Here is a 20,768-nt window from a genome sequence, read left to right on the forward strand (position 1 = left end):
TGAAAAGGTTGTTAGAGCAGCGATAGCTCTCTTAAATAAGTGTGACCTAGTGTTCACTGCTGGCTTCCAGCTAAGTTGGTCATCTATCATAACCCCTAGATAGGGGTACTGAGGGGTAGCTTCAAGCTTTTGGTTATTGAGGAAAATGGGATTTGTTCTTTTTTGACCTCTACCAACTGTCATTACGAACGTTTTTTTTACGTTCACCTTTAGGTCGAGATTGCCCATGAATGAGGTGTACTTGATTACTGCTTTCTGCAGTTCTCGGGGCGTTCGCGCAAGGATGACAGCGTCATCCGCGTAGAGCAGGGCTGGAATCAGGCGGCGGTTTATGCGTGGGAGGTCCTGGGCCCCCCTCAACATCTCCTCCTCCAAACCATTGGTATAGAGTGAGAAGAGGAAGGGGGCCAGGACGCATCCCTGCCTGACCCCACGCCCTACGCTAAACGGTGACGTCAGCTCTCCGTTTACCCCAAAGCGAACTCTAGCTGTTGCCCCTGTGTAGAGCTCTCTTAGGAAGTCTAAAAGGGGTTGATCTACTCCCATCTGGGCCAAGACCTTCCACAGCTTTGCGTGCGAGACGCAGTCAAAAGCTGCGGATAGGTCGACAAAGACCATGTATATCTTGGAAGGAGTGGCCTGGGTGTATTTGCTCATTATTAAGTGGAGATTAAGGGCCTGCTCTAGTGTACCAAAGCCCTTGCGGAAGCCAAATTGGATGTCAGAAATTATGCCCCGGTCCTCACTCCACTGCTGGAAACGCTCAAGGATTACTCTCCCCACTACTTTCCCGAGCGAGTCCAGCAGTGAAATGGGCCGGTAGCATTTTGCGTCTTGACGGTCCCCCTTTTTGAAAATGGGGACCATTATTGATTTGGTCCAGGAGGTAAGGATTCCCTCATTCGCTGCCGCTGTGCAGACTCTAGTTAGGATGGGTGCCCAGAGGTCTAAGTTGTTTTTGAAGAGGTCCACTGGGACCCCATCCGGCCCTGGAGCCTTGCCTGATTTACTACTCTGGAGTGCGCCTATGAGGTCTGGAATGTCGAACGGAACCAAAATGGGGTAGTGTGGTTTTAAAAGCTTGGGTTCTGTTGGTGAAGTGTTTTTAAAAATCTCTTCAAAGTGAGAGACCCATGTTTTTTCATCAATGGCGACTTCTATTTTTGGGATGCCATTATTAGTAAGGTAAGGGGTTCTTACTGTGCGCCAGAAAAGTTCGCTATTTTTTGAGACTGCACCTTTATGAAGATCCTCCCATAATTTTTGCTTGAGTTGGGCAGTTCTCAGCTTTCTTTCCCCTGTATATTGGCGCCTTAAGAGTTGGATCTGGGCTGCATCTCGCGGTTTACTTTGAAGTGCAGATTTTAGTTTTTTTAAGGCAGCAGTGCAGTTGTGGTTAAACCATTTTGGTTTTGTGGAGGAGTTTGAATTGGGTTTTGAAGTAAGTAGGTCCTTTATAAAATCCAAAATTTGTTCGAAATTTATCAGGACCTCTTTATGGCTTGATGCAAGGTCCAGGCATTTCACAATGTTTGGGTAGGCCCTAGTTATTAATTTTTTCAATATATCAGATGGGTTGATTTTTGCCCACTTGATTGTAAAACCATTGTGTTTTCCAACCTGGATCTTGTTCTGTGTAAGAGTAACCGCCATCTCCAGTTTGTGAGAGGAGTTAGGTGGCATAAATAACTTTATTGCTAAGGCGGAGTGGTCACTAAGGGGGGTGGCAATAACCCTGAAATCTTTGAGTCTGTTCATGAGGTTTGGTGTGAGAAGTATAAAGTCTACTGTGGTTTGATGGCCTCTGCCCACATAAGTTGGAGCAAATTCATTTGGTTCTGCATCTAGATGGTTTACGATGTGAAGATCCAGGTCGGATAGGACGGTGTTAATAAGGTTTCCTAATTTATTGTGGGCGAAGTGCGCCATTGGGACGTTAAGTTCGTCCATTATCCCACAGCGCAATGAGTTGGAAGCTGTACAGGGGTGGAGATTGAAATCTCCGCCCCAGATTAGATGGATTGGTTTATTTACGGATCTAGAGTGGTGAATCTGTTTTAATTTGTCATGAAGGGTGGTGAGAAGAATTATGAAGTTTTCTTCCGATAAGTTATTGTAACTATTGGTCAGGATTATTATTTCTTTGTTGACAAGAGTTAATGAAAGAATTTGGTGGTTGGCATCCTGCGAGAGAATAACCACTTTATTAAGCGGTAGGGTGTTTGAAATGTAAGTTATTAACCCGCCCTTTGGTCTGCCCATTGTACTAGGTAGTGCTGGGACAGAGTAGGTTTTATAGCCTTGTAGATGTAGTTCCTCTACAGACCATGTCTCTTGCAGACAGATTAGTTGGTATGATTTTAGGAACTCCTGCGCGGAACCATCCTCGATTTTATTACGGAGGCCTGCGGCATTCCAGGAGAGTACTGTAATAGATGAGGAATCAACATTAAGTTCGTCTATGGAGACTGCGGGTTCATTATTTTTGGGGGCTAGAGTGGTTGTAAGAGACTGAGGAGAGGGGGGTACCTGAGGGTCATTTGAAAAGATTTCTGTTGATGGTCAATCGACCATTTTTAGGCCATTATACCTATTGTGTAGCGTGATGTTATGCCATGGGTCCCACCGGGGTTGTTCCCTGTGAGGGAACCATTGGGTATAGGGCCTTCTGTCATCCCAACGTCCACCCTGATGGCGTTGTCTTACCGTGTGCCAGGCGTAATCTGGCTCGTGTAAGTTAGGGGGACCATGGTATCTGGGGATTAATGGTTCATCCTGTCTGGGGAATGGGGCAGACCAGGGAGGCTCCTGCTCCTGTGTGAAGCCCCCTGCCTGTCTAAATGGATAGAAGAAAGAAAGTGGTTTGACCTTGATTCCTCCATTTTGGGTGATATCTTCCCATGAACAGACATAGTCTGTTATTCGCGGGTCCTCGAATGTGATTGTTATACAATCACCGGGAATGGTTTTTCTAGTACTGCCCACCCACGGTACCCTAGCAACAGATCTAATTCTTCCGCTCCAAGAAGATGGGATCGGGCGGTTGGTCTGGAGCCAGTGCTGGGCTTTGTTTTTTAAGGACCAGATAGGTTCTGGGGTAGAATCTGTTAATTCGGGTACTCCAGCCATCACCACCACGTACGGTGAGGCCTCCGGAGGGAAGTCTGCTGGGAGTCTTGGAGGACCAGGATTCCTCGCAGCACTTCTCTTGGGCCTGTCCGCCGGGGTTTTTGGTGGAGGGGGTGGAGGGGCATGGGGTTTTTGTTACTGTTTTAGTTGTATTCTTGGCAGGAGTTTTATTAGTGGAGACACTAGATGCTGCCGGAGTAACAGCAGCTGTAGATGCCGCACCTGGGGAGGTTATGCTGATTATCTGCTGCGAGTTATTGGTGGAGGACGAGGCTGTTGCAGTGTTTGCTATTTTGGTTGTGTTTGATGTATTTTTGTTAACGGGAACGTTAGGTGTAGTTATCCGGAGAGTTTTTTGTTGTGGGTTGGGAAGAGCTGGGTTTGCAGTAGTGGTTGGCTTTTTAGTGTTGTTTCCGCCTGTTTTCTGTGGGCATGATGGGTAAGCTGACTGTTGAATTTTTAAAAGTTTGGTGATTTGTGTCTCTATAGTTATTAACCGGTGTTCTAGGGGTTGTAGTGCATGTTTAACTATGTTAGCTATTGCGGTGAGGGTTAACTCATTAGCCTCCGAAGCCTTCAGGTCCACTTGGGCTTGCTTGTTAGGGTGGGGATCCAAGACTATTGGTGGGGCTATTTCCTTCTCTGTCTGATGGACTGACGCTAGAATCTCTATTTGTGGTGGTCCGTCATCATGAATTTGTGGGGTGCTAGAGGGTAGTGGCGGGCTTACTAACGTGATGGAATTTCTAGTCGCTCTTTTCTTACTAATGGCTCCCTCTCTCCTGCCCCTTTCTATTCTTTTGTCTATGGAAGAAATTTGTGTGGGTGTTGTAGGAACCAGTTCTGGGGGTTTTTCTAAGTCGGAGCTGAGCTGGGAGTCCGCCAGCTGGGATACTGACAGATCTACTGTGTTCGGCAGGCTACGCCTCTCACGTGTCTGTGCTCTCTCAGCGTTTGAAGCTCCCAGTGCTGGAGACCTGGCTTCCGCTAGGATACCTAATGAAGATCTCCTAGCGAATGCCAGATCTAAAGAAACCCTTTCTTCTATTAGTGATATACTCTCATCTATGAGGGTGTTAGCCTTCGCTAGAAAGTCATCCATGGGGCCGAGTAGTTTACCTGCGGGGGTTGGGGCTTTGGTTTTAGATTTCGAACCCCTCGTATTCACCATTATTATCCTTATGAAGTTCAAAGGAGTGGCGGGTATACGGGTAGGGATGTCAGGGGGGTGGCCCAGTCCAGTCTCTACCAGCCTCTAACGGCCTAAAACGGCCCGGTCTTTGCCCGGTCTTCGCCCCGGGCTGCGACCCGCGCGCGACCCGCGACGCGTTAGAGACTGGCTGTTGTTAAAGGAGGAAATGAGGGCGTGGCCGCCGGGGGAAGAGGCGCCTGCTGCAAAGAGCGGTGGTTTCTGGGCCTCGCAGTCCCCCGGTAGGCTTTTCCAGGGCCCAGCCTCTGCACTACAACCTGGGCGGGTCGCGCTGAGAGCGAGGTGGTATACCGCCGATTGCAGTAACGCTCCCACCAGCCGACCTCTGCCACAGGGAATGCAATCGAGTTCGTGGACAGGGAAGCAGTTCCTCAAGCAGGAGCAAGGAGCAGGTCAGTGAGCGGCACCCGCGCAGCGGGTGTCGCGAAAGGTTTTAAAAGAGCCGGTCAGATCAATGGGCGTGGCCGCCGGGGGAAGAGGCACCTGCTGCAAAGAGCGGTGGTTTCTGGGCCTCGCAGTACCCCGGTAGGCTTTTCCAGGGCCCAGCCTCTGCACTACAACCTGGGCGGGTCGCGCTGAGAGCGAGGTGGTATACCGCCGATTGCAGTAACGCTCCCACCAGCCGACCTCTGCCACAGGGAATGCAATCGAGTTCGTGGACAGGGAAGCAGTTCCTCAAGCAGGAGCAAGGAGCAGGTCAGTGAGCGGCACCCGCGCAGCGGGTGTCGCGAAAGGTTTTAAAAGAGCCGGTCAGATCAATGGGCGTGACCGCCGGGGGAAGAGGCGCCTGCTGCAAAGAGCGGTGGTTTCTGGGCCTCGCAGTCCCCCGGTAGGCTTTTCCAGGGCCCAGCCTCTGCACTACAACCTGGGCGGGTCGCGCTGAGAGCGAGGTGGTATACCGCCGATTGCAGTAACGATCCCACCAGCCGACCTCTGCCACAGGGAATGCAATCGAGTTCGTGGACAGGGAAGCAGTTCCTCAAGCAGGAGCAAGGAGCAGGTCAGTGAGCGGAAAATAGTTGCCGACACCCTGCTATACATAGTGACAGCAGTCAGTGGCAGTAGAAATGTTGAAAGTTCGATTCGTGGTGAACAACGTTTTAGGTGAATGTATAAGGTCAAAATATAGTCACTCAAAGTGAAGGGATCCAATGGCTGAAGTGGGCAGGTCAATTGATCTATGCTTTGTGCTGTGGGGGGAGGGAACATTATTTTGCTATCCTTAATATATAGGCATTAGGATGGGATACTGACCGTGCACTCCGATGGTAATCACTCTCACCCAGTGTTGGAATATTTGTTAATTGTTTTGTTGTGGTTTGTTGGATCCACTGGCTGTTTGGTGAATACTGTGGGTGGTGCGAGGGGGGGGGGGGAGGGGGGGGCGGGGGCGGGCTTAGATGACAGGTTGTCATGGAGGTCTGTGGCTACAGTTCATGTTATCATCAAACAACATTACTTATAATTTGGATGTTCATTGTATACTTGGTTACATGGTGATCTGGATTCTGGACAAATGTCTTAAATTACTTTCTTGTAACGTCTCAAGGTTCAATTACTTCGAAAAGTCCCAACCAGTATTGACGTATCAGAATAGACATGACTCTGATACTGCTCTTATACAGGTGACATACTCAGAAACAACATGGCACAGTTTGATGCTGAATGGTGATCTCTTGCATATGTTGTCTTAGTTTATGCTTAAGAAGTGTACCTATCATTATATTGAAAACGCTGGGCATCAAATGTATCAAAGTGTATTCAGATCTTGAAGAAAGAAACCTTGTAATTCTATTTGCCATGTCGGTACTTGTTAAAAATACCTTGTATACAGAGCCCTGATTTTTAGGGGGGGAATATTAGAGGTGACTTTAAATATGTAATTTACTATCTGGATACTAGTATTGCAATCCAGTCGTTCCTCCCAATGAGCCATCCTGCTGTCCTTATAAATTAACTAATTTATTGTCAGCATGTAATGCTGTAATTACAGTTGTAAATGTAATTGCTCGTCAGTTCTTGATGATCAAAAAATCTGTTAGTATGTACTTCTACTGCCAATTATTTCAGTTGTTTCCTTTACATCTTTTTTGCAGCCCCTCCACCACTTCCGCCTAAAAATGTTCCTGCATCACCACCAAGAACCGCCTCCCCATTGCCCACCGGACTTGGTAAGTCAAGAATATCAGCATCCAGATGCACTTGCAAGCATACTCTACGGTCTAATCTAATAAATAGATCTGCACAGTCCAGTACTTGTATACATTGTGCCTTACAATTCTTTAAGTCCACGAGTATAATGGCTAACGTCTGAAAAATCAACCCGGTGATCTGATTATATGCCTATATACTGTACAACTAATACGTCTTTCAGTATTTTATTAAAATATTTCAATATGGGTGTATCATCCGGTTGACTAATGAGAGCCAGATTCATGACAGTTTTTCAAGATTCATTTGCTCAGTAGGTCATAGTCTGAAAATCTGACGTGTATCTAGACCTTGAGGAGTAATGTTGTACACCCCTATTTTAAATTAACTGCAAAACCTAATGTGTTATTTGGTCTCACGAAGAAAAAAAACCACTAGTACTGGAGAATATTGTTTCTATTTGTGTTTTACTGAAAAATGGCTAATGAGATTTTACTCTCACAGGAAATGTAAGCAGTTTAGAAATGCAAGTTGTGAGTTATGTTGCTTAACCTATTATAATATTAGGTGTTGCAGGGCACTGTCATGCTTCAGAAAGCCAAAGGTAGTTACTTGTAAATATATTCCGAATCCAGGAATTGCTTTGTTGTACCGAATGCATGCCTATTATGATGCACATTTGTTTTTAAATCGGTTTATCAGGGTTTTACATGTAATGTTCAATTTGGTTGTCAAATACATCTCTATATTTAACACAAGTTCAATGAATACCCAAATATATTTTACATATCATTTCTTATCACCCGCACCATTTAAGTTTGCATTTCAAACTTGCATGTTATCTTTTTGCCCAACAACACTATTTCTCATGTACAAATATATTCATTATCTAATCTTCTTGTGCATCTTGTCACCTCTTAGTATCTATTCATTGTTTCCATGTTACATTATCGGCTTTGGATTTCGGGTCAACACAGTTCTTCCTGCAATCTCTATTCCAATAGTAATTTTTCTATAATGCTTATTTAGGTGCCTGTGCTTGCTTTTAGTTAATATCTATCCTTCTGCATGCTAGTATCAGTCACAGGGCTGTGATTTTGTATATTATTTGCACATTTATTTTTTCTCTTCCACCTTTTCTGATTGTTTTCAGTGCTATTTTTCTGTTCACTTGTCTACCATCAACCAATGGTTGGCATTGCACTACTTAAAGCGTAATCCACCAAAAGGTTAAATTCTTTTTCCAGGCATTTTCGACTGTTAGCTCTGTCTCCTATGCATATTTTTTTGTACGCTAACCCCCTTCTCTGTGTCTGCTAAATGCTATTGGTTTTGTGTTTAACCATTTAATATATATAGATTTTTTGTTTATTGACATTTTTATTATTAAACATTGTCACATTAAATAATAGTGCATGACATCCGTAGCTGAACAACCTAAACATTTAACTCCAGTTCAGATTAATTTCATTGTTGTTTAGGATCAGCAAACCAATGTTACAATTATCACATACAGCTGTTATCCATTAATTTCTCTACTACATTGTATCATATTGATCATATCACGGGCCCCATCGCACCATACACGTTTACCTCATTTGTAGACAGCTGACTAATTTAGATACCTGCATTGTTTGTTTCGGAGTTGGGTGTGTTGGTCTCCCTGGGTTGGTTTGTGCGTAGCCATTCTGACACCGGCACCCATATCTCTATTGGCCTGAAGGCTTCGATCATTAATAGCCAGAAGCTGTATTTGACAAAAGGTGATATCCTGCTACCAGGTCTTAACCTGGGATTCCCCCAAAGCATTGCCACCTCACGTTATGCTAGCAGTAGCAGCATGGCATGCAATTTACTGTAGGGGTCTCTTTCACAAATCCCAGTATCCAGATCTTCTCGAATAACACCACCCAATATCCCGATTTGGCCGGGGGGAGGGGGGGATGTGGAATACCTCTACCCAATATCCTGCAATGGGGGGGTTTGAACTCTTTCATTAAATTTCATTTATCAACTTTCTGTTTTCTTGTCAATTTAGACTGCATACTATTTGCAAAATCAAACCTTTGTGCTATACTAACCACGGTTCTTTGTTATATTTACTATTGCTCTTTATTATACATAGTTCTTCCGAAATGTTGGTTTTTTCCTCTACATGTTATCCAGAATTCACATGGATGTCTACTTTGCTTCCTCCACTATTGTATCTTCATAAGTCAACCTACTGTGCTCAGCTAAATTGGCTTCCATCTTCACTTGTGTTTAGGCTGTGTTTTCTCTCTATTGATTTCAAATGTTTGTGCTATCTAGTTCCTTTTTTATCTGTGCTCTTTTTATTTGTGTACTCCTGCTCAATCTCTTAATTCTTGTTCCCAAATTATTTGTGTTACTTTACCTCCTTTTGCTTCTTTGTGCTTTCATTCGTGTTACTGGCCCTAAATTATTGAACTATCATCCAGTTGTGATATGTTCTGCTCCTTCACTTTTTATCATTAGGAAACAACGTAAAGATCACTGTTCATTCATATGTGATAATGTGCAAGCTGACTTGTCCCTACTCTGTTTATTCATATTCGATGTACTATTTTGTTAATCTTATTGTATTTTTTTGCTTGAATGTTTTGTTTTTCAAAAAAGCATAAACATGTTATGGGGTTAACACTTCAGAATCAGTTTCAACGCCAAGTATGTGTCAACATCACATAAAACATGTCGAGGCGGCAGAATTGCACATAGTATGGCATATTTAGTAGTGTCCCATGCCACAATGAGCCTGTTTAGAGTCATTCTGAAAGGTTGTAGGCATGGACTTCCCAATGTGTGAGTGAGCGCTTGGAAAGTTCTTACTGCAGGGCCTTTATTCATCATATCCCATGTAAAGTTAAGATAAAAGACCAATACTAAATTAATGCATGGATTTCTTAAAATGCATACTTATTTTGCCACACCTAGCAGGAAAGATGTTTTTTGAGTTTGAACAGCACCGTTTGGTTGTCTGTGGTAAAAACAATGACAATTAATTTTACTATGATATTCAGAAAGTGAAGGAAAATCATTTTTACTGTGTCAATAATCACATCTGCCTTTTAGCTTGTCTTAACTCCAGCTATAGTATGTACAGGTGAAAGGTGAAGTCAATAGCCTAAAATGTTCAGGAGATCTGTTTACACTCAGGTCAACATCAATAGTGCTGTCAGACACAAGCTTAATGCTAAGGATAATGTGTCTTCCCCCAATTTTCTTAATTTGAGCTAATCATGTTGCAGTATAGTTCAAACAATATAAATGCCAATCTGCTTGGGCTAGCAGCTAGAATCATGGGTTTATTATGAATATTCCTTTTGTGGTTCATCTGTAGTAAACAACCGTTTCAGAAACCTATTTTAATCAGTTGCTTGTGCATTTACATAAAAAAGAAACTTGTGAAAGCAGCTATGGGGTGCATGTCTTGAACTGTCCTTGTGAGCATTACATTTGTAATATCAAATGTAAACTTGGAAAGCTAATTTTGAAACATTTGTGTACCATATAAAATACGTACTGGTTGTAAGTACTGGCCAGACATGTTGATTCATGAAGGGAAGAATGGATAATTAAAGTTTATAGAGTTGGAACATGTAAAACTAAAAGAAAAAGGTTGTGATAGACTGACTAAACTACAACAGTGAGAATGTCGATTCATTTTACAGATACATATTTTACAACAGCCTGGTCATAATTTTGATACTGAAATGCATGTATGTTTAGAATATCTTAATTGGATAAAATATAATTTATGATATAATTAACTCTTAATAACCCACTGGAGGGTGAATTTATAAGGAATGCTCTGTTGCGAATTTGAGGAGAAAAATATCAAAATAAAAACAAAAACATAATTGGCAGCATATCCCACTACCCATTTGGTTGCAGAATCAAAACATGGAAGATAGACTTGGAAATTTGGTATAAGTATAGAAGTAGAAAAATAACTGTTCACCCATAATCAAGTCCTTTTGAATAAAGTTTGTCATATCTTGTTTTTAAATACGTTTTTTTTCTGTTAACAGTGTTGGAGTGGTACTATATTAACAAACTGGTCATTAGAACCCTGGAAATTCCTCTCAGTGGCTTCTATATCGTTAAAAGCTTTCCATGGTACATCTCCTGTTGCTACTTTGTAAAAATAAAAAATAAAAAACTTTTTTTGGAAGCATAACATTAGTTGCATAAAGTAATGCTTGAACCCTTCTTTTGCCAAATATTCAGTAACACTGTGAATGTCTATATCATTGTGTGAAATTTCAGCTTTAGAAGATAAAGAAAATCATCCTTAAGTGTTTCAACAAGCAAGCTTGCCATCTTTAGTCTGATTGGTTTTTAGTGTGCGAGAAATAAGTCATACTGGGAGAAACCCTAAAGTGTATAGTCTGACGTGTTGCCAGAAATTTAACTGAGTGAGTTCACCATCCCGTCTTAGATTGTAAGCTAAATAGCGTTGTAAAGTTTGGCAAGCCCCACCCTCTTAACACAAACATTGTTTTTTCAATTCTTGTTTGGATTTCTATATGCCTATCTTATTAAGGAAAAAAGAGATCAATCACTATTTCCCAAAATAAATTGCATGTAAAGATATTTGTTATTCTGCAAGTGGAAAATATCCCATGTCACAACTTCACCAACTAAACTATTTGATACATTTACCTGCATTGTCTTGTTAAGAGATCCCATTAGTATATCGAACATGAACCTCTGCTTCTGTTTACAAAACAATCTTGAATTCTTAAATACAATTTCGGTTTTCTTGGTTTATTTTGTAGCGGTCTACAGTTTTAAAATTGTTGAATTCCTTCCTACAGATTTCTTTTTAGGTCGAGCAGTGTCTGCTCGAGACCTATTGTTGCCCGTATTTGGGAATGTAGACACGAGAGGGGCACAAGCGCAGATTTCACTTCGTGGGCGCGCACGGCGCCGTGCCCATCTCGTGCCTCATATTCCCGTGCGCAAACACACACACACACAGGCACACTCACGCATGCGCACATACACACGCATACACATGCGCACACACACTGCATACACACACGCACCCCCCCTTAAACAGACCCACGCGCACACAGACACACTCGAACACACACAGACACACGCGCATACACCCCCTCCCCTCCCCCTCCACTCACCGGGCTCTTTCCGCGTGTCCCTCGGCAGCCAGCATTCAGCGTGCAGGGTTCCAGGACGTTCTCCCGGCAGTTCCTTCCTGTTTGTTTGCAGGCCCCGCCCACGTCCCAACCAAGGCTGCCTGACTTCCGCTAGCACTCCATGTCATCCTAACTGCATCCGTGTCAAAAGGTATATATGGCTAACTCATGTGTTCTTTAAAGTTTGTGCTGCACGAGGTTTGTCATTGCTAATCTGGGGCTGTGTTTCATAACTCCACACTGAAACGTTTATCTGCCCTTTCACAATATCTACTTTAAAAAAAGGGGGGGTTTATTTTCCGTTTACATTCCTGTAACCCTATGCCCATCCATGCACATTCCCTTCTATCGGGATGCAGCAGTCAGGCCGAGCAGACTTCCCTCACTGCTAGTCCTTGCATCCACCGCCAGACTACGTGCACGCGCCGCTGCTCTCACTGCTATTAACCAGCCGACAAATCACGCAAACGGCTCTCTGCCCCGGGACGGACACAGCCTTTTGGGAGACTCAGGATGTTTTGAATCCAATGTCATTTCACCGCCCACAGATATTTCTATCTCGACAACCGAGCGGTTGCATTGTCCACCCGCTATATTTTTTGTAATCCGTAGACTGTTTAGTATTACACATGATGGGTCCTTGTTTTTATGTATTTCTAGAACGTATGTAGCAGAGCGACTTTGGCGGCTACTTAGTAATTACGTACTGCACGGGGATGATTTATTCCTTCCTGCACCAGTAAGTGAGACATCAATAGCTTCTGCTTTTATCTCACTACGCATTGTTGTTCCAATGTTTTTCAGTCCGGTTTTTTCTTGCTTGTTACAGGTACATTATTTTGCCTCTAACCGGTTCTCCTCTGAATGGAGCTTACAAGCCCCCCAATCCTTGATTAACCCACCGTGATTAACTTCTCTTAGTAAGCTCGTGTTCTCTTGCATTCTCTCTCGTTTTTTATTCACTTTCATACGTCCTCAAACACTGTTACCTCGTTTTTACCTTACACTCTAGGAAGTCTGGCCCCCCACTTCACCTTTGTCCTGATAATAACATTAACGTTTATTTAAGTATTAATTATTTAAAAAAATAAAAGCCATTGTTATTTGTAATACCAATACATGCAAGTCACGTAACTACAACACATATTGCATTACAAATGTTATAGGTGTCACATTTGCAAAAGTTATAACTATTGGCATTGTAAATGACAAAGCTATTAATTTAGCGATTTTCAAAACAACACATAAATAAAAAATGTGTCATTTACAATACCAATAGCTCAAACTTTCCTAATGCGAGACCTATTGCATTGCAAATGCTTGTTCTGTTTAGGAAAGAAGAGAGTACAACATAATATCCACATTTATGCCAACATTTGCAGCCCTATCACTGTTCAACAAAATGTTTTTGCAAGTTCTGGTTCATCATAATACCAATGAGCTAGATATAGAAAGTAAATGGTGACAGAGTTCATCTCAGTCTTATTTCATTACTAATAACAATATTTTAAGGGTTTTCAAGTTAATAAAACTCAAAACAGTAGGTAAACAATTATTTTAAGCTAGGGGCTAATTCCAAAAGTGTCCATGTCCTGCCAAGGAATGCCAAGGAAACCCTTCCAAATGCTTTTGTGTCTCTGCTGATCATTGAAGTGATCAGTAGATGAATCGGCAAAGTAGAATCACACTTCATAAAAACATGTTGCTCAAAAACTTAGAATCTATATTGAAAAATAAAATAGTTGTGGACTTGCGTATTACAGGGTCTATACCTCCATACTAAATATTAGGAGAATTTACCTTTCAGCGAAGTTTGCCTTGTATCAAATATCAAATGTATGCATACAATTTATAGCATGTGTGTCTGTAGGTACACATGCAGTGCATTTTCTTGCCATCTAGTGTTGGGCTCATACATTTTCAACTTGTTTTTCTGCTTAGAAGTCTTTCGAGGCCCAAGTTATTGTGGCTCATGTTCTCCGTTGCGATGCGCATGGTCGTTCTTTGATTGGTTTTCTCCACATCAGTCTTGTATGTATTTCAAAGCTCCAGTTTATGCTGCGTTTTTGCCACTTAGCCAGCCGAGCAGATTCTTTCAAGGAGCAACAGATTCTGCTCAGTCTGCACAAATACATCACTCACTTGACATCCAACGGTAAGAGAGTTGCCGGAATGGACTCATGGGGCTTTGCCTCAAGGTTGGCCCAATCGCCATCCACCACAGACGAGAGAATGTTAATGTTAATGTTAAATAGAATTTTAAAGCGCACGAATACCCTGGGGTGTCTTGGCGCTAAACTAGAGTAGGACCTTTAGACATGGAATGGGGGGGTTATCTTGAAAACAACCAGGTTTTAAGCTTTTTCCTAAAGGAAAGGAGAGAGTTAGCATCTCATATCAGCAGGAAGAGTGTTCTATAGTTTAGCAGCACAGTAGGCTGTACTCCGACCTCCCCAACTCGCAGCTTGAATCCTAGATATCGACATAAGTCGGACATTTGTGGACCTTAATTGTCTGCCTGGGTGATACCACGGAAAGAGCTGTTTCAAAGGTACCTGTCCCATTCAAAGTTTTATAGGCAAGATATAGTACCTTGAATTTGACGCGTTGCACCACAGGCAACCAGTGAAGCTTCTGGATCTCTTCTTCAACAGATTGATACTTTGGTATATTCAATAGGAGCCTGGCTGCAGCGTTCTGCCCCATCTGAAGTTTCCTTAGGTGTTGTTTCTGTAATCCAAGGTATAGACTATTACAGTAGTCTAACTTGGACAGCACCAAGGTAGTCACAATTGTTTTCCTAAGGTCATCGGGAATGTATGGCAAGACCTTCTTGAGTTTCTTCAATAAATAAAAAGAGGCTGAAGCTGTTGCATTAGTTTGTTGTGCATAAGTGAGATTGTTATATATCAGCACTCCAAGGTTTTTGGCCTTTTTTTACTGATACAGGGATCTGTCCTAATTCGGCTGGGCCACCACAGTTCATCCCATTTTGGTTGGAGATTACCGAAGGTCACCACTTCGGTTTTGTCCGAGTTAAGTTTTAAACAATGTCTTCCCATCCAAAGGCAAATTTTCCTTCATGCATTGCTGAAACTTCAGTGCCGGGGATAAGGTGTTTTTATGTGCCGCAACCACAATCTGCGTATTGTCTGCATAAGATGTCAAATTAAAACCGAACTGCTGTAGTAATAGAGCAAGTTCAGAAAAATAAACATTGAACGAGGGACTAAGCGACGAGCCCGGAGGAACCCCACATGGCAATACATAGGGAGTAGCCTGGTACTGGTCAAGGGACACTGTCTGTTTCCTGTCCTTCAGAAAAGATGCTAGTAAGGCAAGGGCCTGATCCTTGATCCCTATGTGTTCAAGACGCATTAGCAAAGTACCATGCTGCACAGTATCAAAGGCCGCTGATAAATTGAGGAGAATCAGAACAGCGGAACCACCCTTATCCATCACTGCTTTAATCTCCTCGTGGCTTTGATAAGGGCTGTCTCGGTGCTATACCCTGCACGGAATCCAAATTGGCTGGGATCGAGTAAATTATTATCCTGAATGAACTGGGTAAGTTGGTTGTTCATTATTTTCTCTACTACTTTGGCAGGAAAAGTGAGCCAAGCGATAGGGCGATAGTTGCTGGTAATGGAATTATCCAAATTAGTTTTTTTTTAAAGAGGGAGGATAATTGCGTCTTTCCAGGCTATTGGGAATGTCCATGTTAAAAACCTATTGTTAAAAATATTGATTAAAATAGGGCTTACCTCCCCTGCCATGTCCTTGAGAACTGCCAGGGGACACGGATCAGAAAGTGATCCAGATTTTGTTTATTTATTTGTAGAGCGCAACATTTATCCCAGGGGATGTCACGGGACTACGGTAATAGGTGGGGTCTGTGGGGTTGATCAGATCACAGATGTCATTCTTTGGGGAAAAGGTGTGTTTTAAGTTTTATTCTGAAGAGGTTGTAATTTTTGGTTAGCCTGAGTTCCACTGGGAGTTCGTTCCAGTGTCGTCCAGCAAAATAGGAGAAAGTATGTCCTCCTGTTCTGGATTTGTTTATTTTTTTTTATGTTAGCAAGAGCGAGGTGTTGCCATCTTAGCGGTCTGGCGGGGGTATAGAAGTATATTCTGTTCTGAAGGTTCATGGGTCCCGTATCGGCATGACCGATGAGCTTAAAGCAGTCTTTGACGCATGGGCAGCCAGTGAAGTTGTTTTAGGCACTCTTTGGCTGAGCTGTATTTGCCTTTATTGCATACTAGCTTAGCTGCGGCATTCTGCACTACCTGTAGTCGTTTAAATAGGTAGTCTGGCATGCCCACAAAATAAGCATTGCCATAGTCCAGCATACTGACTAGCAGGGCCTGTGTGATTGATTTCCTGCTTTCCAAGGGTATCCAAGGGAAGAGCCTTCTTAGAAGTTTTAGAGTGACAAAGCTTTTCCCACATAGAGTTCGAATGTGGGCCTGCATGGATAGTGTGTCGTCAATTGTGACGCCCAGGTTTTTGGCTGAGTGCTTGGGTGCAGGGGTGTCTCCCAGAGTGGAGGGCCACCAGGAATTGTCCCTTTTGTGTTTGGCTTCACAGAGGAGCAGGATCTCGGTTTTGTCTGCATTTAGTTTGAGGCAGTGATCTGCCAGCCCTTTCGGTAAGGTAGTTGTTAAGTCTCATTTTGCTGTCTTTATGCCCCTTCCCTAGCGTGATTGTGAGTTGCGTCTCATCCACATAGGAGCATACACTTAAACCCCATTTATGCCAAAGGTGATACGTAGGCATTGAACAGCGTGGGGCTGAGGGATGCTCCCTGCGGGACGCCACATTTCAGTTGTTTAGGCTTGGATGAGAAGGTTCCTAGCTGTACTGTTTGTGTTCTGTTATGCAAAAAAGAACTGAGCCATTCAAGGGCTTTTCCGTTTATCCCTTTTTCTTGTAGGTTTTCTGGTAGTAGGTGGTGGGAGACAGTGTCCAATGCCGCCGACAGGTCCAACAGGATCAAATCCACAGCTTTGCCCTGGTCCAGGGAATCAGTTTCTCCAACATTTTAGAGAGATAAGGGAGTTGGAAAATGGGTCTGTAATTGACTGGGTTTGTTACATTCGTACCTGCTTTTTTAAGTAGTGGGGTGACTACGGCTTGTTTCCATGTCTCCGGAAAGACAGCTGTTTATAAGGATTTGTTAAAAAGCTGCGTGATGGCTGGGGTGAGGGTAGGTATGAGCTGTCTAAAGATAAATTGTGGGCAAGGGTCAAGAGGTGAGCCGGATTTGATTTCCATCATGGTTCTGACAAATCTGCTTCTGATATTGGAGTGAAGTTGTTTAAGTTGATATGGTTTTTAGAAGAAGAGGCAGATTCTTTGTTACTGGTATTTGTGTTAAATCTGGCGTATATTTCTTCTATTTTATCTGCGAAAAAGTTGCTAATCATTTCGCAGTTTTCGATTGAGGGGTGTAGAGTTTGGGACATGCATTTTGGGTTTGCACAGTTCTTTTATGATTTTGTATAATTCTTTAGGCTGAGTTGCCATTTTCGTTTATTCTTTGTGCATAGTGTTTTTTCTGCTTTTTTAATGGCTTAGTTGTAAGCTCTGAGCCCAGCTTTATAGGTCAATTTGTCAGTGTCTGAGCGGGACGTTCTCCAGGTGTGTTCCCTTGTTTTGCAGTTTTTTTAGTGCTTTGATTTCTGGGGTATACCATTTTTGAGAGATGGTCCTTTTTATGGATTTGATTTTGGGGGTGCAAAGGTCCAGAGTATTACTGATCTGTTTCGAGATTTAGGGCGCCGTTGTTTGTGCAGGGGGTGTCAGGCAGGTCTAGATTGATGTTTGCAGGCCAGTGGAGTTCAAATACTTCTGGGGTGACAAGTTTTCAGGGTCTGTAGAATTCGGGCATTGGTAGAGACGATCTCCTGGGTAGTGTGAGTTGGGCAAATGAGAAGGAGACTAGGGAGTGGTCCGTCCATGTTACTGGTTGAATCTCCTCGATCAAGGTAGTATCCATATTGGAGAACAGGAAATCCAGTGTGGGGCCTGCACTGTGTGTGGGGCCTTGGATCCATTGTTTGAGCTGGAGGATTTGCATGTCATTGTTTAGATGTGTGGCCGCTGGATTGCCTGATTTTTCAAAGTGAATATTGAAATCTCCAATTACCATGAAGTTTTTATATTTGAGGCAGGCGGGAAAAATTTGTGTAAGTAGCCTCGCGCTGAAGTCTGCATGGTGGCCCGGGGGGTTATAGATCACTGCTCCTCCTAAAAGGGTGTGATTTTCTTTAGATACTTGAAATGCTAATAGTTTGTGTTCATCATACGGAGCAGTTGTAATGGGGAGGCATTTGAAGTTGTCCCTAAATATAATGGCGAGTCCCCCTCGTCTTTTCCCTTGTCTGTCTTGACGTATGGTTTTATATCTTGGGGGGAGGGCAATGGCTATGTCAGGGCAGTTGTACTCGCTCAGCCATGTTTTGATTATGAAAACTAGGTCGGGGTTTGTTTCGTTAATAATGTCCTGAATCTCCAGAGTGTGTTTTGGTACTGATCTGGAATTAAAGTATAAGCATTTAATTCTTAAGTTGCTTTTCCCTATGTTGGATGTGAGATCTAGGGTCGCTAGGCTGCTCCATTTGCATTTCAGACAAGTAAATGGTCCTTCTGTGAAATCAGGAGAGGCTCTGATACAGTCCGCGTTGTTTTAAGGGGTAAGAGTGTTTAGATCGATAAGGGTCTCTCTGGGGTAGGTTGAGGATCGTTCTGCTAGGAGCTGGGGTCCTGGTCCCGGTCGGGCGCAGACGGGCTTGCCTTTGGCGCGCCAGCGGCGCTCCCGCTGCACGCCTCCGCCGCGCGCACGCTGCCACATTGACTTTAATAGTGTGTGAGGCAGCTCCGCCCCCTCCGCTGCCGGAAACACCCTGCGCTTTCTAGTGCCCGGTCTCCACGCCCTCCACACAAACAGCAATCAGCTGCGGGGACCAAGGCGGGAGTCAAAAAGATGTGTAGGAGAGCGAGTACAATTGTGGTTTAAAAGCAATGTGCAAAATAAGCAAAGGTGAGCAGTTTTCAAGTTTTTGAAAATTGCTAGTGAGCTTCCTTTTTAAAATATCACAACAAGCCTTTTACCCCCAGAGAATGAGTAGTGAGGTTAGGCAGCCGCCTACTCACCGCAATCCCCTGAGATTGCGCTGACACCTCGGCTTTAATAGCGTATGAGGCTGAGAGGCAGCTCCGCCCCCTCTGCTGCCGGAAACACCCTGCGCTTTCTAGTGCCCGGTCTCCACGCCCTCCACACAAACAGCAATCAGCTGCGGGGACCGAGGCACGAGTCAAAAAGATGTGTAGGTGAGCGAGTACATTTGTGGTTTAAAAGCAGTGTGCAAAATAAGCAAAGGTGAGCAGTTTTCAGGTTTTTAAAAATCGCTACAGAGCTTCCTTTTTAAAATATCACAACACGCGTTTTACCCCCAGAGAATGATTGGTGAGGTCAGGCAGCCGCCTAGTCACCGCGAACAAGCTTTTCCACCAGCTCACTAGATACTTGTGAAAAGGTCGGAAACTCATTTATATTTTTTGGGGCATCAGTAATGGAAAGTGCTTTGATTACCGTGCTAGAGGTGGCAGCAAAAATATTATATATATATCACTGACTTTATTCCTGAAAGCACAGGTCAATATCGTCACATAGAGATTGGCTGCTCACTGATATTGAGCTATTGGGAAGAGTAGTAAGCTTCTTCACTACCTGAAACAACTGTTTTACAGAGTTTTTGGATGATTCTATTTGTTTGGTGAAGGTCTTTTTCTCAGAATCCAGTACATTTTTATAATTAGCTAGAGCATGCTTGCAGCTCTCTTTTTCCTCTATTACGTAGTTCATTCTCCAGCGCCTTTCCAGTCTGCAACATTTTTGTTTCTCCAGTCGCAGAGCTTCCGTAAACCAGGGGGCAGAAGGTTGGTTCTGGTTCCCCGAGTTTTTTCCCTTTGGCACCATCACCGAGAAGGCATTGTTCAGCCAATCGGTATAATCTTCTACTGCTTCATCCATTTGTATGCTCAGACTTGGATGTGTCTGGCTAAGTTGAAGTTCAAATATTTTAGTGTCTATCTTATTCCATGCTTTAAAAGATTTTCCCTGTGCTTTAATAGTACTAGCTTCTGGGAATGATTTTGGGAAGGGGGGGCGGGGGGGTATTCAAATAGAACCAGGGAATGATCTGACAAAGCAATAGGGAGGATACTTTTAACTGTCATTCCTGGAACTGATTAAAAAATGCCATCCAGATGGTGCCCTGCCTGGTGTGTGGGTTTATGTACCAGCTGAGTAAGCACCAGCATACCTAGCGGTTCAGTAAACATCAATTAATGAACAACAGAATGTGCCATCAGGGGTAATAGATCGGACTCTAGTCTAAAACTGCCCTTGGTGCAAAACAAAATATCCACACAATGACCACCATTAGGTCTGTAACCTGTCTCTCTCCCTGGACGAGAAGGATTGTCCGGCGTGTCTGTATTTTACATCAAAAAAGACTCTGAGGTATCGAAAAGATCAGCGATTGCTCATAACACGGAGATGTAGGCCGAGGCAGAGTCCTCCTTAAGAGGAGCTCGTTGGCACCTAGGAGGAGTAGTGAGGCATGCTTTTATTGAGCACTCACACTGGTTCCAAGAAACTATTGCCATTGAAGAGCAAGCTGGTGAAAAAAATGATGAGGGAGTAATTCCTAAGTAACAGGAAGGTCCAATCCTTGAAATGGTGCAGCAACCTCTGGACAAAGGTCAAAGGACAATTTTATTAACCTCCAGACTGAAAAAATCACCACCTTTACAAGGGCGGCCTTAGTTGTAGGAAAGTACCACTAAAAAATAAACTTGTGACACACAAAGGCACCAGTTAACCACCATCTCCGACTCATTCACCTCCATAGTCTCTGCACACTCTATCAGACACAGGGAATTTAAACCCATATTCTTCTGCAGAAGACTTTGGGAAGTCCATGTACCACCCTCATAGTCATGACCCCCTTAGGAGAATTTCAATGTCGACCCGCCATATGACACACTGACCTGGAACCTGTATCTTTTAAGCCATTCCTGCCTGATGACACTG

The 20,768-nt window shown here is 43.4% G+C and overlaps 1 protein-coding gene across 5 annotated transcripts in view; it reads left to right on the forward strand.

The window, feature by feature from the left end:
• Window positions 1-20,768, forward strand: part of SGIP1 (SH3GL interacting endocytic adaptor 1) — a 1,273,000-nt gene that overhangs the window by 771,542 nt on the left and 480,690 nt on the right. For all 5 annotated transcript variants that reach the window (XM_086953766.1, XM_086953786.1, XM_086953772.1 and 2 more), the window contains exon 11: window positions 6,436-6,510. In XM_086953766.1, coding sequence (XP_086809892.1) covers window positions 6,436-6,510 — 75 coding nt within the window. The remainder of the gene's footprint in view (window positions 1-6,435; window positions 6,511-20,768) is intronic.

Source organism: Lissotriton vulgaris, chromosome 1_1 (genome assembly GCF_964263255.1).
Source record: "Lissotriton vulgaris chromosome 1_1, aLisVul1.2, whole genome shotgun sequence".
In the NCBI taxonomy this organism is placed as follows: domain Eukaryota; kingdom Metazoa; phylum Chordata; class Amphibia; order Caudata; family Salamandridae; genus Lissotriton; species Lissotriton vulgaris.